The sequence below is a fragment of the Gopherus flavomarginatus genome, chromosome 6, assembly GCF_025201925.1.
Source record: "Gopherus flavomarginatus isolate rGopFla2 chromosome 6, rGopFla2.mat.asm, whole genome shotgun sequence".
NCBI lineage: Eukaryota > Metazoa > Chordata > Testudines > Testudinidae > Gopherus > Gopherus flavomarginatus.
In genome coordinates, this window is record NC_066622.1 from 103,372,284 (window position 1) to 103,386,958 (window position 14,675).

Here is a 14,675-nt window from a genome sequence, read left to right on the forward strand (position 1 = left end):
AAGGACAAAAAAAGGAGGTTAATTGATTTCGGATTGTTGTAATAAGCCATAAATCCGATGTCTTTATTAAGACCATGATTTTTCGCATCTAGCAAAGTTCTGAATTTAAGCTCCCAGCCTGATCTTTTGTGCAGATTTCCTCTGAGGATGAGGACAGATGTCAGATACAGAATGATCATTTTGTGGATTGGGATAAATATCAAGAAAGAGTGGTATAACAGAGTATTAAATAGCAAACATACATTGCTTTAGTAACATTACAGTGGTGACATCAATGTTGCAAAGCCAGAACATGAAATCTTCTTAATGACATGACACTACTGATTTTCATTTTCTTTTTTATTGTCTGTTAGCATTATACCTGGAGTTTATTTATAAGAAATCAAGGTTTTTGAGTATAACTTCCTTTAACCTTCCTATCCTAAAGTCAGATGCCTTCCTTTAAAGGTTACAGAGAACATGTATACTTTATTCTTAGGATCTGTTCCAGACTCTTGGATGACTCAGTGTTTACACAATGAACCGGAACATTTAGGCATCTTTCATGAACATTTAGATAGTTTTTATAAAAGTACAATATTTATACTTCTGAGACATTCTAATCTATTGGGAAGTAGATATTTGTGCTACTACTTAAAACTTTTATAATTTGACTTCTACCTAGTGTATATTTTTATAAAAGAAGCTGTATATTCCTGCTATAGTTTAATTTCCATTGTAATCTGTTTTCACAAAAAAATAATTTTCTGAAATATTTACTTTTTGAACAGATGTGTCCTCTACTTGTTTCCTGCCTAAAAATGAGGTTTTTTAACAAGCTTGAAAAAAATCCCTACAGCTGTTTGTAAGCTTTGAGATCGTGGAGAAATACATTTTTACTTGTTAAACACATCCGTAAAAAGTTCAAGTTTTAAACTTGATTCTGGTGCAGATGTAGCCCTCATTGAGGATCATTATGTTAATGCGGAATTATATAACTACAAATAAAATAAAATATACAGCAAATAACTTACTAAACTATGCAAATTAATTATGAAAGAATAAAGCAGAAGAAGCAGAAGAAGCAGAAGAACTATGACATAAGTAATTCCTGCATATGCAGAACTGATAAAGTCAAAATGAACCATTTTGGGTATATACATTTTAAACATTAGTTAGATTTTTGTTATGAACTTTGGCCCTGACCTTGTTTTGAGATGCAGGCGGGATGAGCTTAGAGTCTACACAGATCTCTGACATCACAGACAACAAGCTGCAAAATCAGGGCCAATGGGGAAGAGCTTTAGCTGTTATATGGTCATAGCTCTATTGAAATCAAGCTGAGAACCTGCCCCTTAGTTTTGAAAATCCCTTCCTTGAGCGTATACTTATAGACATACCATGAACTGCTGGAAACATATGTTTATAAATGAATAACTGATGTAACTTTTACTCTTGCATACATACAAATATGTAAATATAGGCCTGAAAAGGCCTCAAAGAGCAAGGGCTGCAGGATCCAACCATCTTACTTCCAGGAAATGAACTGCAAACTTTCCTCATTGACTTGAGGGATCAAAAGAAACAGATTCACAGTCTAGTTTCTCATAAATAGCCATCAATTATGAAAGACAGAATTTACTGATCCTTTACCAAATTTATTCTGTAGCTGATTTATACAAAATCAAATACGCTATCCAAACTATTTTAAAAATGCACACACGCTATGCCATACATACATGGTTTCACTGCAGCAACTCAAAAGGGTGCTATCACTAAAACTTCTGAGTCGTTAGTATTAATGTATCTCTTCTTTGTGAAAACCAGTAATAAACCAGCGAAAAAAGTAAAAGAAAAACTCTTTCCACCAACATCACCTCAAAAAGATAAGTAACGTTTATGTCCATGCTGATTTTTCCCTTTTTATTTGGCAAGCATTTACTTTCTACTTTCTTTCTGGTGCTATAGAAACCAGCATGGGTTCATTTTATCTGCTTCTATGATGCACACAATTTAGGGAAACAGCATGTGTTAATTACTACAGATTAGAAGGATAAGACTCACAAATGGGCACAAAAATCTTTCTGCATGTCCTATAAAATGTTTGCTATTTTAAAAAGTTATCAGCTGAATAAGATATTATTGTTACACTGGGAGGTGTTAATGGTTGCCATCAATGAAAGACCTGGTTAAAGCAGATGGGTGTTACTATGTACCTTTCATTCAGGCTAAATGGAAGAAGAAATAAAATGCCCTTTTGTGTGGTGACAGTTGAAACTATAAAAGCCACCACTCAAGGCCTCAGCAGCATGACAAGGCCTGAGTAGAAGCTAAACCATGTGGGCTGAGGGGTTTCCCTGGGGACTGACTGCAAATCCAATACAAGGGCTGATGGATTGTTTGCAGCTATGTGCACAAGAGGCAGAAAGCAACTAGAAAGCCAAGCGGAAGTGAGAAGAACACAAAAAAAAAACAATGGTAAGTGTGGCCCTGTGAGAAAGCCAAGAGAAATGTACAAAGGAAATCTAATACTTTCTGGAAAGGCAGACTTGGATTTCTGAACAAGGAAACTGCCTCCATTTGTTTGTTCTTCTGGTATTCAGGGAAACAGGACTGTGTGTTCATTCTTTGTAAATAAATAGGATTGCACCAAAAATAAATAAAAATAAAAAAAAAACTGGCTCATATCATCAACTTCCTCTCCTAATGGAAACAACCCAGCCAGGCTCCAAATATTGACCAACCACTTGAGACAACATGGTTTAAAGGGGTAAACATTATTTAAAGAAAAAATCTGGAACACAGTGGATTTCAGGTAGATCAAATTGTGAGTATAATACTTTAATTTATTCACCAAAAGCATAGTTTCTATTACATTTTTCTGCTAAGTAAAACTATGTTAAGATGAAAAATGTCATATTTCATGGCTGTAAAGTCACAGCAATGAACTGTAACTTTTTGATAACACCAAACCATAAAATAATACTTTATTATTACTGAGTTCATGTGAACAGGTTCCACTTCAAAATTCGTATCAGAATTGCCATTGTGTTTTTTTAACAAGAGCTTTTTACAATCTATTTAGTAACAAAAGCTATACAAATGAAAACTGCTGAAGATGCCTTCAGACCTTCGTCTTGAGGATTTAAAGTAAAGTTTCCTTCATTAAAAAATGAAGATTGATACAGCTTAAAACACAATGTTCTGCATGGTTCATTAAAAATAAAAAAAACTGAAAAACTAGAATTTCACTTGTGTTCAGCTTGAGATAAAAGTGGGAAATGAATCGATGACATTTATGCAAATATCTTGTCTCATGCTATAAATGATGAACATATAGAAACATCTGCAAGAATGATAAATATCAAATTTTAAAGAAAAATATATTTGCCTGCTTTTAGTATCATCCCCAATAAGAACGAATATACAGTGCACCACACTGTAATGGACTGCAAGAAAGAAGCTCAGAAATAGTATGAAAAAGCTCTTCTCAATTTCTATCTCACACTGCTGACTCTCAAATTAAAGCCGGGCAGGCTCTGTAAAACGTGCATCCAAATTAATCTTGACAATCTTCTTGAAAAGCTCTATTAAAGCACAAAGCTTAAGAGCTTAACATATTTATAGCTTCTGCTTTGAAAAAGAATCAAAAAGCCCTAATTTCAAAACTGATTTTAAATTCATCTACTTCTGTAATCCAGTAGGGCAACATTTAACATCTGGGTTCATGATTTTAGAAAAATCTTCAATATGGTGACAATAATTTAGAGATTTTGTGTTCTGTCTCAAGTAAACGTTTGTAAAGATGGTAACATTCCATGCATGGGTAAAACCTTAAGAAGGAGATGAAGCCTCATGAGGCACAACTGTGATACAGGAGCGCCAGAGAGCAGTGGGAGAGTGGTAGAGGGGAAGTATATAAGCCCTAATTAAGGCATGGTTCCCTGTAGACTGAGGGAGCGGGGGAGTTGCTACAGGTTAACTGGAGCACCTGTAGTCAATTTAGGCCCTGTTAGTAGCCTAACAAAACCCCCTGCTTCAGGCAGTCGGGGGGAAGGAAGAAGGAGAGAGGTCTGGAGCTTGGAGATGTACTGTAAGACTTGGAAGATCAGAAAAACAGAGTAAGGGAGACCCTGCCCTAGCAGGGGATGGAGACTTCCTCCCCTTGCATTTAAGGACCGAAGGTACCCCACCCAAGGGGGGAGAGAGTAAGAACCCACAGGGGTTGAGAGGGGCTGGGACTCAGAGTAAGGGGCAAACCCAGATTCCTCCCGTGCTTCTGTCCTTTACCACCTTCCCGGGCCACTGGTGGGGCCCTCGGTGCCCCAAGAGCAGGGGCAAGGGGTGGCATCTTAGGCCCACACCAAGAAAAGTGCAGGACTCGCCATACTAACATCAGCCATCTTGTCACAAATGAAACAAAGAGATGAATGATACAATGTTTGTAGAAAGAAATGACAGAAATATGAGAAGTGAAAAGATTGAGAGACATTGTAAATGTTTATACAATAAAAAGACTTGAAAAGCAGAGAGTTAATTCCCAAAACAAGTGGATTATTGAGAAATTAAGGAGTTCGTAGGTAGAGATACCCACCCACTAAATCAGAAAGAGAACCAAGAATATGGGAGAATTAAACAACCGACTGGCTAGGTTTGCAGGTAGTTCTTACGAAATGGGCAACTCCCAGTGTACTCTCAATTCACTACTGCTATATATTTTGTCCTACTTGGAAGTTGTTCAGGCCAGTTCTTTGTTTTTTGATTCCCAGTTGAAGATATCTATGGGGGAGATTTTTCAAAGGCACAAACAGCAGTTTGGTACTTTACCAACACTGACTTTCAGAAGGAGTTAGGTGTCTAACTACCCCCCCCACCATGAGTTTAATTACAATATTAATCTCTCAGTTATGTCACACCCTTTCCTTTGCGGAACTGTCCCACCTCAAATGTATTGTGACACTGAGGCATTCTGAAAAAACTGTCAAATTTCTACACCTTCCCACTGTGACAACTTTCCCTGTTTGTCTAAAGTCGTGCTGAACTATTTCTGCTCTAGGTATGGATCTTTGTCATTGTCTGTGCCACCTTAATTTGCCCCCCATCTCCCGCATTATAATACAGTTTTTAACTACATAATTATATAGTAATTTTTCCCCACAGGATGACTCCTTCATTTTTCCAGAGTCCTCATTTAAATTTTCCAGAATCAGTTCAGCTTACCTCTACACACATTATATTTTTGAAAGAAAGGGTAAATGTATTTTGTATGGTTTTATAATCGTACACTTTAAAAAAAAGAAAATAGGTGAAACATAGGGCAGAAACAAAGTAAATTAACCACATAAAACTGTATAATATAAAGCATTAGTGATCTCAATGTTAGCAAGCATGACTATGTTACAGTATCAAGAAGCATATATCTTGGTAGATATATGTTTCATCTTAGAACAAAAGAAAAAAAAAGTAGAGTAGAGAGGATAATTTGTTAATAAAAATACTTAATTCATCTGAGACATTCAGTATTTATTGCACTAATTTTTACTGTTTAGAACACTTCTGTATCATAGTGCATTTAATTAAAGGGTCTTTAAAGAACAAAATATAATATAACTATGGTCTGGAAATACCTTGTAAATAAATTTAATCATAAAATTACTGAAATAGTCATGATTACTTCTGAAAGCAAACAGAAAAAAAATCAAAAACAACAATTATATAAAATTCACTTATTTTTGGAAAAGACAAATCCGAGAGTCCCTGCTCACCCAAAAATTTATGAGGAGTAGAGAAATGGTGATTCCACCATGTATTTATTCAGCACCTCAGTCATAGCATCCACTCTCTCACCAGCTCCTTGTAGGTGACACACAGTGACAGGGATCAGGATTGGAATGGAAATGATTCAGTAGCACTAAAGTCTATAGGAAAGGTTGTTGTCTGGGAAAAACGTGATGAAGTATTTAGTGATTAAATTGCTACCTGTAATCTCACACTGACCTCAAGTGGTAATTTTTCCAGAAAAAGAACTGCAGGGTTTGGCCTTTTAAAACTTATTTCATCAACATAAAACTGACTTCATTCTTTATTGCCATAATATACTTAGTTATTGGGTAATTATGAATTACTAAAGTAAGGCAGATTTATGATGCTTTGAGATGGCTCCAGGAACTGAATCAAATTTGTAAGATTAAATTCAGTTTTGAAAGAGAAGACATCACTTTATGACTCCTTTATGTTAGTCAGCTGATCCATTCCACATAGAAACCTACACAAAAAAAGTTTGTTTCACTTGCCTTTGCATCTGTTTGACAGAGAAACAAAAATGCCCTTTAAATTGAATGATTTCCTAAACAGCATATAAACTAGATTTTTTTTCTACTGGGAAGTTATAATTCATTTCTTTGACATGTATTTTCTTTAATGAGGTAGTTTTGAATGACTCATAAATGTTCGGTCTTTTAAAATGCAAACTGTGTTTTGGTGCAGTTCTGATGTGGTCCTCTTTGCAAATGATGATGCAAACTTATAACTTACAATTAGAAGAAATGAACAGTAATGAGACTACTATCTCCAGTGGTCCTCCTTTTTTTCTGTATGATATGGTGTATAGGTGGTTTAACAACACATTAGAAGAGAGGAGAAGAGGAGACAATCAATACACTGCACTCACCAAAAGCCATAAGTGAGGACAGGAGTTTTAATGTATTTTTCAAAAAGTAAACATGTGCCATACCTTTTTAAAAATTCCATATACTCAGTATGCTTGATGAGGCCTGTCCTCATCATTATTGTTTGAAAACATTGCCGATCAATAGCCCAAAGTTTCACATTTACGAGAGCTGGAAAAAACAAGACAAGGGGAAAATTTAATTAGCAAATCTCAAATGTGAAAAACCTTTTGTGAACTGCAGAGGAAATTAATTATTCATGAGAACACGGAAATTACTAGCTTTTACAAACTTGAACTATTAACATAAACATAATCTACTGGGCAATGGACTGAACATGCATGATCCAAAAATAGATCTAATTTTACTCAAAGATCTCATCATGGTATGTGGGTTTTCGGAAAAATGCCTTAGGAAGAACTGTGTCATCAGAAAGTGTTGGTGTAAATGCACATAGGAAGTTTTAACAGTGTATGGTGAATGAAAGGAACAAAAAGGACTCCGTTAATCACTACAATAAGTTATATCATATACACAGTTACTAATACCACATGATTTGAAAATTGTTTTAGACTTATCCATGATTTAGAGGGAACAAAATTAAGTAGGATTTGATCCTACTGCCATCAAAGTAAAGGTAAAATTTCCACTGGCATCAAAGGGTTTTTCAGGAACCCTATCCTACTATATCTTGATGTAAGAACACTTTTAAAGGGGATGGGGAAACCTACTTTAATGAGGATTTACCCCCAAACCTTTGGTTTCAGTGTCTATGACAAATTCCAATATTGCTCAGTCATGGATTATTAAAACACATCATATACTTTATAGCAGAAGTCCCCAACTAGGGAATGAAGAACACTTGTGGTCCACAAAGCACTTTCATTCATCCTCAGAGAGCTGGCTGGTCTCATGGTGCTGACTCTTTCCTATTCTCATCTGTCAAATTGAATTATGAGACAGCCAAAACTGAATTAAATATTTTTCTTCTGAGGCAAATGCTGTAGTTGCCACAGGGAGGTCTCACAATCATAAATGAGAGGGAAAACGGTCTACACAACTTCAAATAGGAGCTGAGGTGGCTGTACAGTGGCCAAGAGACAATCTTTGTATTAAGAAGCACCTATAGTATGATATTGTTAAAATCCCTGCTGTAGACAGATTAAATGATCATTCAAAGAAATTATTTGTGAAAGATTAACAGTGACTTCAGAAAATGTTCATTACAATGAAAAGTATTACTGCCGTTGTATGTTCAGACAATTGTACTGTGTTCAATGTGAGAAATTGTGTTCAATGTGAGAGAGGAAAAGAACTCATCATATTAAAGTTGTATTCTCACTTGAAGTGAAAGCACAGATGCAAGCTCCAAAATGACTTGGTTTAGACAATATATTCAGGTTTCATTTTACATACATTAACTTAGAAACTTGGTTATACAAAAATTTATAATGGTGCTGCATTTAAATAAGAATACGTAGGGAAGCAGATTTCCTCTTTAAAGAGGACCACTTCTACTTTTGCTTTTGGGAAGTAACTCAAGCAAACTTCACATCCAGTAGAGAGAGACAATCGGAAATGGAATTAGGCATAAAGAATTCACAAATATTCTTGTGAATAAAAGCCATCAAATCACTTAGCTGATATTCACATCTCCTTTAATTCACAAACATTCATATTTGTAAGTTTTATCAACTATAACATTTGCTGAAAGCAAAAGCATCACAAATACCAGCTAAAATATTTATGAGAAAATACACACCTGCAGTGCTGTAGTGGCCATGTTGACATTTTTTTATTATTGTCACATTAGATTAGTCTATAGGACAAAATTAGAAAATCCAACACACAAAACGAGATTAAACTAGCTAGAGACCTAAAGGGTAATAAGAAAACATTCTACAAATATACTAGAAACAAGAGGAAGACCAAAGAGAGGGTAGGCCCATTACTCAGTAGGGGGTGGGGGCAATATCAGAAAATGTGGAAATGGCAGAAGTGCTAACAGATTTTTTTGTTTCAGTTTTCACCAAAAAAGTTAGTAATGATTGAACGTCTAACATAGAGAATGCCAGTGAAAATGAGATAGGATCAGAGGCTAAAATATGGAAAGAATAAGTTAAAATTACTTTGACAAGTTAGATGTCTTCAAGTCACCAATGGCTGATCAACTACATCCTAGAATACTTAAGGAGCTGACTGAGGAGATATCTGAACCATTAGTGATTATCTTCGAGAAGTCATGGAAGACCGGAGAGATTTCAGAGGACTGGAAAAGGGCAAATATAGTGCCAATCTATAAAAGGGAAATAAGGACAACCTGGGAAATTACAGGACAGTCATCTTAACTTCAGTACCCAGAAAGATAACACAACAAATAATTAAGCAATCAATTTGCAAACACTTAGGTGTGGAAGGAAGTGGTGGATATGGTATATATTGACTTTAGTAAGGCTTTTGATACTGTCTTGCATGACCTTCTCATAAACAAACTAGAGAAATACAATCTAGATGGAGCTACTATAAAATGGGTGCATAACTGATTAGAAAACCATTCACAGAGAGCAATCATCAATGGTTTCCCAGTCAAGCTGGAAGGGCATATCGACTGGGGTCCTGCAGGGATCAGTTCTGGCTCTGATTCTGTTCAATATCTTCATCAATGATTTATATAATGGCATAAAGAGTATAATTATAAGGTTTGCGGAAATACCAAGATGGGAGGGGATGAAAGTGCTTTGGAAGATAGGATTAAAATTCAGAATAATCTGGACAAACTGAAGAGATGGTCTGAAATAAATAGGATGGAATTCAATAAGGACAAATGCAAAGTACTCCACTTAGGAAGGACCAATCAGTTGCACACATACAAAATGGGAAATGACTGCCTAGAAAAGAGTACTGCAGAAAAGGATATGGGGATCATAGTGGATAACAAACTAAATATGAGTAAACAATGTAACACTGTTCACAAAAAAAAAACAAAAAACAACCACCATCATTCTGGGATGTATTGGCAGGAGTGTTGTAAGCAAGACACAAGAAGTTTTTCTTCCAATCTACTCCGTGGTGATTAGGACTCAAATGGAGTATTATGTCTAATTCTGGGTGCTAAATTTCAGGAAAGATGTGAACAAATTAGAGAAAGTCTGGAGAAGAGAAAAACCAATAATTAAAGCTTTAGAAAGCATGAGCTATGAGGGAAGATTGAAAAAATTGGGTTTGTTTAGCCTGGAGAAGAGAAGACTGAGGCGGGACAAGATAATGATTTTCAAGTACATAAAGGGTTGTTACAAGGAGAAGGGAGGTAAATTGTTCTTGTTAACCTCTGAGGATAGTACTAGAAGCAATGGGCTCAAATTGCAGCAAAGGAGGTTTAGGTTGGACATTAGGAAAACCTTCCTAACTGTCAGAATAGGTAAGCACTGGAATAAATTGCCTAAGGAGGTTGTGGAATCTCCGTCATTGACTAACTTGCTCTTAAAAATCTCCAGACACCTGTTAGGGATGGTCTAGATAATGCTTAGTCCTGCCATGAATGCAGGGGATTAGATTAGATGAGGTCCCTTCCAGTCCTACGATTCTATGATTCTAGATTAATTCAACAAGTATGGAGGTGTGCAGGTAATCTGTGATCAGTAAAAGGGGGTCAAGCCTTCATATAAAGGATAGGTCATCTAAACATCATGAGGGAGAAAGCATTGAATGTGTCTTCAAAAATCAATTGAATCTCATCTGGCATCACACGCTACGTATCTTCATCATAATTACATGGTAATTACATGATGTCACTACAGAGCAGAGTTAAGGTTGTTTGGGTGCCTTAATTGTGCACTTCCATATCTTAACATTTTGGATTTCTTTTAAGTTTAAGCTTAACTCTGAATTTCCTTAGTTAATAATGCTTGGATTTTGAGATAATTATAATATCTCTAATATATTTTATGTTCTCTCGACCATAATTCCACTGTTATTTATTTTTGTCTGGGAGTTCTCAAAATAAGTTCCTATGTACTTCAAATTCCCAATTCTAGTTAAATTTAATTGAGAATGTGATCTGCCTTTCTGCTAGGCATCATTTCTCTTCCTAAATGAAACGCATTGTTCTCATTCAAATGCAGAATTGTCGACCATCAATAAGAATATAAAAGGACAGTAAAGAATTATAGTTAACTGCAAATAGAGAAATTCTGAAGGCAACAGATATTGCCAAACCATATGAGTCTGAGTCCAAGAATGAAAATAAAATATTAATGCGAACAAGAAGAGAGTATTCTCACTCATGATTTTGTAAGTGCATAGTTCTGTGGATCTTCAGAAGTGCAGAGCATCCACAACTACTATGACTTCTAAAAAATAAGGCCCTGCATGTTTAGGGTGACCAAATGTCCCTGAAAGCCAGTAATGCTCCAAGATTACACATTAAAATGCTTTAGACACATGCAAAATAAAACAATTAAAGCCTCATGTAGACAAGGAAGCAATTACTTTATTAACCAATACAATAAAATTCTTGCATAATTGTCATTTGCATTTACACAGTCTGAATTAATCCAACCCAGATATAAGTCTTTACATCAGCCTGTATTTTATATGTGTACCCTACATCATGTGAATAGTAGTGGCTGACTCATCACATTGTGTCCAAAGGGAAGGGAAAATGGAAACTGCTGGTAACAAATGAAATTGCTGGGACTTCGGGCTTGTCTATAAGAGCATATATATTGTAGATAGTTGGGGTTTGAATCAAAGCACACTAATGAACTGTTAGGGTGCATCTGCAAGTTCCACAGGGACAGTTAGTATGCAGCAGACTATTGCATGATAGAGTCACATCCCAGCTTCATGTGATCTAAATGTTCTTGTAGACCAGCCCTTAATTCTTGGCAGATCTGAGCTAGTGTCACAATTTCCATAGATAGCTGATTTTCAACAATCTACATTTTTTTAAAAATAATCTGTCACTCTTTTTGAATGAGAAGTACATTTGTGCACCATCTGATTATTTAGACCCTGAAATTCCCTTAAGTTAATAGGCAATGAATATTTAAATCTTCAATCTTTAAATGTAATATCTTCAATATTTAAATCTTCAATCTATAGTGATGACAGCTCTTCAACATACAGATACAATTGAATATACTTCCATTTTTATTTTGTTAAAATGTCTGTTATGTTAGTAGTGTGACCATTATTTATTTATTTATTATGATGTCCTAATCAATAGGAATGACATTCACTTGTTACAATGGTTAATTAAAAATTCTGTTATCCCTATAATGAAACTACCATAAGCAGTGTTTACAGGGCTTTAGACTCGCCAAATTGTGTTGTGGAAGTAAATGCTTAGACTAGATCTGAAGTCTTTTTGACTTTAAAGACAGACATTCAAGGGCTACATTTTAATATTTAGCTTTTTGTTGTCAAATGTATATGAACAGTCTGCTGGGTGATGTTCGACAAGTAACTTCCCCTCTTTGTGCCTTAGTTTCTCCATCTGTAAAATGGGATATTGATATTGATCTCTTGTGTAAAGTGCTTTCATGTCTATGAGCACAATATTAAAAAACATGGTATTATTTATTATAGTTCCAAATATATTTCCTTAAAAATAGTGCCATACAGGTCAAATAAAAAAGAGAAAACAAATATGAAATTGGCAGCTACTTTCTTGGTGTTTGAGTCTCTCTGCTGAAAGATACAATTAATATAACTAATTTTTATGGAGGTTACTTGCCTCCTCCAGGAGAAGGGGAGGGAAAGATTCCCATGTTGTTTAGCAAATTAATAGGAAAAGTCTGAAGAATGCCTCCCTGTTCTCCATTCTTTGCTGATGATTTTAGTCACTTTGTTTCATCCTCTATGTTCAGCAGAATCCTTCTGGGATAAACTCATTAGAAGCAGGAAAAGCTGTCCTAAAACAGTCACTTTCTTTTGGAAATGAAAAAGCAGAAACTCAAACATTTAAGTGATCTGATCAGTCTGGCAATTTCAAAACTGTTTGTATTTGCCACATTGTATGGTTGCTATTTATCTTTCATGCCGAGATTTCCAATGTGTCTTGAATGTATGGGTACTGTATAGTGCTGAATAGCAAAAATAGCGATGGAGTGAATATGGAATTAGTGGATAGACTGTGATTTCATACGTTTTATGTTGGATAAGAAGTGGCTTCAAATTTTGCATTAAGCTTTCCATATTTTGTATTGTGGAGTTAAAAACATTTGTCCACTTCCCATTCCTTAGAAACAATGAAAATTCTTATAAGTATGTGAAGCTATTTTAAGGTGTAAATCTAATGCTATTTAAAGAAAAATAAAATGTTCTGCTATGATGAAGTCATTTGCTGTCAAACTCTTCAATAATTTGTTTTTCTTTTTAAAGATATGCTCCAGGAATTATTTTGGGGAAGTTCTATCACCTATATTACACTGAAGGTCAGAGTAGATAATCACAATGGTCCCTTCAGGCCTTGGAATCTATAAAAAACTACTAGTCAGTTCTCAAAATTAGACCACAAATGATTTTTTATCTATATTTCTTTTATAAAACTTCCCTTCCAAATCTTAATTCTTGGAGTAACATGGTTGCTAAGTTAAAAATCAAGCCAAGAAAGTTATGAAGATAGTAAGGAAAACATTTCAGCAAAATCATTTTTAATATTCATTTGTTAATGTTAAATTACAAGAGAATCTATTTTATAGACCATATTAAATTACAATCTACTCAACCACTCCCTTCTTTTTTCTCCTTTCAAAACTGTAGTTTGTGGTTCTATATAGTCCACTTAATTGAACATTGGACATCAAGATGATACCAACTGACAATGTCCTCCTTATGACAAGCACAACAGTACTTTGATTATATTAGTTAAGAAACGTTTTCTTCTTCCAGGTTTTATTGTTGGAGATGAGAAAGAAACAACTATTGAACATAGCCAAAAAAATTGAACAACTCCCCATCTTGCAGTATAACTAAATCTGATGTTTACTGGGTGTGGTGCTTAACCTTCTGAAAGACATTCCATCCTACTGATAAGCAACTGTCTCTTTTTTACAGATTTCTAGATTCCCTCTGATTACTTGATTAGGTATTCAAGCACTAATCCTGCCTTGCTATTCTTCCCTGTACATCTGTGGACATTCAGGCACAAACCCTGCCTTGGTATTCTAAACAGAGAACAGTTGGAACCAGTCAGGGCCTCTGGAACATGTTATATAGACTTTTCTATCACAAGCACGGCTGACAATATACTTTCATAGATACACAGATTTAAGTCCAGCAGGGACCATTGTGATCATCTAGTCTGATCTCCTGTATAACACAGCCCATGAAACATCCCCATAATAAGTCCTTGAGTATATCTTTTAGAAAAACATCCAATCTTGATTTAAAAATATTGTCAGGGATGGATAATCCACCACAATCCTTGATAAATTGTTCCAATGGTTAACTACCCTCACTGTTAAAATATATACCTTACTTCCAATCTGAATCTGTCTAGATTCAACTTCCAGCCACCGGATTGTGTTATATCTTTGTCAGATAGAATGAAGAGCTCATTATTAAATATTTGTTCCCCATGTAGATACTTACAGACTATATTTAAGTCACCCCTTAATCTTCTCTTTGTTAAGGTAAATAGATTGAACTCTTTGAGGCTCTCACTATCAAGTATGCTTTCTACTCCTTTCATCATTCTCATGGCTCTTCTCTGAACCCTCTCCCATTTATCAACATCTTTCTTGAATTATGGGCACCAGAACCGGACACAGTATTCCAAGCTAACAGTCATTGTGATTTTAGGTTGTAGAATGTCAAAGTAATTTGAAATACATATGTCATATAAAGCAATTTTAGTTTGTAAAACAGAACAAAAAATGTATTTCATTTTCTTAGCAGCTTGCTATTCACTTTAAAAGTTAATATAGGTTTCTCCTTTCAGCATTCAACTATACAGCTGAAGCTTTCTGTTCACAGTGGAGCCACTCTAAGGGCTTGGCTACACTGGAGAGTTGCAGCACTGGT

At 35.3% G+C, this 14,675-nt stretch overlaps 1 protein-coding gene across 2 annotated transcripts in view; it reads right to left on the reverse strand.

The window, feature by feature from the left end:
* PRKG1 (protein kinase cGMP-dependent 1) overlaps positions 1-14,675 on the reverse strand; it is an 886,438-nt gene that overhangs the window by 307,318 nt on the left and 564,445 nt on the right. For both annotated transcript variants that reach the window (XM_050959422.1, XM_050959421.1), the window contains exon 4: positions 6,713-6,818. In XM_050959422.1, coding sequence (XP_050815379.1) covers positions 6,713-6,818 — 106 coding nt within the window. The remainder of the gene's footprint in view (positions 1-6,712; positions 6,819-14,675) is intronic.